Source organism: Papaver somniferum, unplaced genomic scaffold, assembly GCF_003573695.1.
Source record: "Papaver somniferum cultivar HN1 unplaced genomic scaffold, ASM357369v1 unplaced-scaffold_81, whole genome shotgun sequence".
NCBI classification, from domain to species: domain Eukaryota; kingdom Viridiplantae; phylum Streptophyta; class Magnoliopsida; order Ranunculales; family Papaveraceae; genus Papaver; species Papaver somniferum.
The window spans coordinates 4,593,344-4,597,406 of NW_020651082.1; the positions used below are offsets into that span (position 1 = coordinate 4,593,344).

Sequence of the window (4,063 nt, forward strand, 5' to 3'; positions counted from 1 at the left end):
TTTCCTGTTTTATTTTTTGTACAATTTCCAACACTAGAAACATTAACTTAATTATGGTGATAACTACCTATAATAAATAAGGGCAATATATGGAAAAACCCATCTTGAAATTGAAAGTCTGCATATCTAATGAGACTACAAATTTTTACAACTCCGCCTTTATAATAGGGACGGAGGGAGTAGTATTTAGAGTATTGGGTGGTAATTAGAACATTTTTTTGGTTAAACATATAAAATGATGTTAAACAATAAAAAGGAATAATTAGCTGGAGATGTAAGTAAAAATTAGTTAGGGCACGTTAATCCAAAGATGTAAAGAAACAAAGAAGCAATAATTGTGAAGGCTTCCTCCTATAATAATTTAGGTTGGCTTTACTTCCGTAACTTACTCACTTACCTGACTATCCATCTGACATAACATAAGGTTCATTCACACATTTCGTGTTTACCATTTAATTCTTGGTAAATTCTATAGCAAGATGCAGTAAAACAAAATGACAGAGTAATAGTAAAGTTGATGCAGTAGAATAGAAGAAAAGAAACCGAGAATGAAAAAAAAACAACCAAGCCATAAGCCAAGCCAAGCCAAGCCGATCTTAGAAAAAAAGTACGGTCCCAAAACATAAAGCCAATAAATTAAGGTGAAAAAAGAAAGAAAGGAAACTCAACTCATATCTCCTCTCTCTCTGTGTCTTCAAAAATACAACCCTGAAATAGAGGAAACAGAGGGTGAAAGGGAAGTTACAGTCTCAGTCTCTCTTCTTCTTCTTCTTCATTACTCACTGCTACCCACCTCTCTCTCCATTAAAAACACTCTGAGCTTTGTAGGAAACTCTCCTGTTCTTCTTTTCTTTCCAGCAGAACATAAAGAAAAAAAACCAACCTCATTTGTTTTTTCTATCATAAAACAAAGAACTTCTTTTTTGGAATTTTTTCTTGTTGAATTCAATTCATTTGGGATCTCTGATCAATTAATTTCACCCTCATTGTTGTTGTTTGTGAAATTATTGTACTAGCTACCTACTACTACCTGGATAACTATTCTGATTGTTGTTATTCATAACTGAAAGAGGAAATTATGAGTAAAGAAGAGTTCTTGAAGATCCAGGTACAATCTCCTTTTTTAATTTAAACCCTTTGCTTGTTTTTAACTCAAGATCTTCTAAAAATCTCAGCTTTTAATGTTTAATTACGTTTCTCATTTTAATTTCAATGTTTTTGGTTGTTTACTGTGTTTTTATTAATTTTTTGTGGGTTCAATTTTTGCAGACTTGTGTTCTGAAAGTGAATATACACTGTGATGGATGTAAACAAAAAGTGAAGAAATTATTGCAGAAAATTGAAGGTAGTAATTTCATTTCATACAAATTCTTACTCATTTTTCAGCTTCACTAATCAATTTGATTCATTTCATTTCTGTTCTCAAATTGTGTGAAGAAGATATGATTACTGTTCTTATAAAAATGTCTTCTTGTTTTGGTTGCAGGAGTGTATAAAACAAGCGTAGATTCAGAACAAGGGAAGGTGACAGTCTCTGGTAATGTTGACCCAAATGCTCTGATTAAGAAGCTTGTGAAAGCTGGTAAACATGCAGAGCTTTGGGGTTCTCAAAAACAACAACAACCCAACAATAATCAGAATCAAAATCAGCTCAATGCACAGTTCAAGAACATGAAAATTGACAATGGTGGTAAAGGTGGTAAAGACCAACAACAACAACAACAAAAAGGAGGACCTCCACAACAACAACAACAACAACAGCAGCATCAACAGAAAGGAGGACCTCCACAAAATCCACAGAAGCAACAGCAATTGCAACAGCAGCAGATGATGCAGCAATTAGCACAGATGAAAGGGTTTAAAGATCTTAAATTACCAAATTTGAAAGATCCAAAATCAGTTAAGTTTGACGATGAAGATGAGTTTGATGATGATGATGACGATGAATTTGACGATGAAGATGATGAGTTTGACGATGATGATTTTGATGATGATGAGTTTGATGATGATTTTGATGATCCAAATCATCCTATCAATAAGATGAAACCTATTGGTGGTGGTGGAGGAGGACCTCAGATGATGATGAATAAAGCAGGTGGTGGTGGTGGTGGTGGTGGTATGCCACCAAATGGGATGATGATGCCTAAAGGAGGACCAGGGGGTGGTGGTATGCCGCCAAATGGGATGATGATGCCTAAAGGAGGACCAGGTGGTGGTATGCCTCCAGGAATGATGATGTCAAATGGTATGCCTCCGGGTATGATGCCTAAAGGTATGCCTCCGGGTATGATGCCTCCTGGTATGATGATGGGTAATGGTCAGCAGCATCCTCAGATGATGAATAACAAAGTTGGTGGAGGTGGTGGAAATCCTGCTGCAAATAATGGTGGTGCTGGAAATGGTGGCAAGAAAGGAGGTGGTGGTAATGGCCCTGTGCCAGTACAAATGAAGGGTAATCCTGGAAACAACGATGGCAAAAATGGGGGTAAAAAAGGAGGTGGTGGTGGAGGAAATCCAAATCAAGCTGGGGGTGGTGGTAAAAATGGAAGCAAAGGTGGAAATTCACAAGATTTAAAAAATGTTATGAATGATGGAGGTGGGAACAATAAAGGCATGCCAAACAATGTCAACAATGGTGGAAAGAAAGGTGGCGGCAAAATGGACAATATGCTTCCCGGTGATTTTCATGAAATTAATATGGCACAAGGTCGTGGCGGTGGCGGTGGTCCGATGGGGAATTTTCCGATGGGCCAAAAAGGGAATATGCAGATGAATGGTCAGATGGGTAACAACATGCCAATGGGCATGGGAGGTCAGATGGGTAACATCCCTGCTGTTCAAGGTCTACCAGCATCAGCCATGAACGGCGGCGGAGGACCACCACCAGGATACTTCCAAGGAGGCGCGAGAGCTGAAGGCATGGGAGGAGTAAACCCACAACTTCAACAACAACAGCAGCAGCAGCAACAATACATAGCTGCTATGATGATGCAGCAACAACAAATGCAACAACAGCAACAGCGTGCAGCAGCTGCTGCTAACATGGGTAATAACAATCCTGAAGGTTTTCATCCAATGATGTATGCTCGACAACCACCAGCTGTGAATTATATGGCACCACCGATCCAAATGCAGCCACCGATGAGCGATCCATACACGCATTACTTCAGCGACGAAAACACCAGTAGTTGCAATGTGATGTAAAATTTTGAAGCTGGAAAAGTACAGTACACCTTCTGCTTTGCATCACTGAACGGATGGTGTCGGTGAGCGTTCGATCAAGAAGGTTGCTAATTATACATGAAAGTTGGAGTTTATGTTCAATTTTTCTTGTTCTTAGGGTTCATATAAATCTATCTTATGTTAATTAGGGATTTAATAAGTAATTTATAGATTACTATATATAAATCAAAGTTTTAGGTTGTAGTAGTAGTAGCTCTTATGACACTCTATAAGATGCAAGTTAAAAACAGAGAAATGAGAGGTGTAAGAGAAGTGTAAGAGAGAAAAGAGACTTCTTTTTTAGTAATGTTGTTAAATATGTGTTTATATGTTGGAAAAACTAATAAGAGAAACAAATGATTGAGGCCACAAACATGCCTCTACGTTCAGACTTTAAATCTTTGTGTCTTCATTTTTTACTTTTTCTAGTGATCAATGACACTCAAACTCTAAATCAAGTCATGTTCTTGTAATAATTTTTCAGGATTTTTTTAAGGATTATTCAGAGATTTTTTTAAGGTTTCTTACGCACCGAAGATATACACTTGTATTCTAAATCCGATTTATATTTTGGATAACATTTCGATATTCCCTTTCGCTTATGGGAAAAAATGCTATCATTTTCCCAATTTGATCTAGAAAATGGAAAAAATGATAATATCTTTTTTCCGAAACCGAGGTGTATCATGGATACGAATTGAGACAAATATATGAGTTTTCAAACATCTATATATTAACAAGTAGAGTTCCTATACTGAATTTTACAATGCATTTGGCATTCATACCTTGGATCAAGTCTTTATAAGAATTACTCTTATCTTCGGAATGTGATCCTTGGATT

The 4,063-nt window shown here is 37.0% G+C and overlaps 1 protein-coding gene across 1 annotated transcript; it reads left to right on the forward strand.

Annotated features, from left to right (window-relative positions):
• The first annotated feature begins 666 nt into the window (after window positions 1-666).
• On the forward strand, window positions 667-3,620 carry LOC113345314 (heavy metal-associated isoprenylated plant protein 33-like). Its single transcript, XM_026589102.1, has 3 exons — window positions 667-1,108; window positions 1,270-1,345; window positions 1,487-3,620. The coding sequence occupies exons 1-3, from the start codon at window positions 1,079-1,081 to the stop codon at window positions 3,202-3,204; spliced, it is 1,824 nt and encodes a 607-aa protein (XP_026444887.1). The 5' UTR covers window positions 667-1,078; the 3' UTR covers window positions 3,205-3,620.
• Window positions 3,621-4,063: the final 443 nt, after the last annotated feature.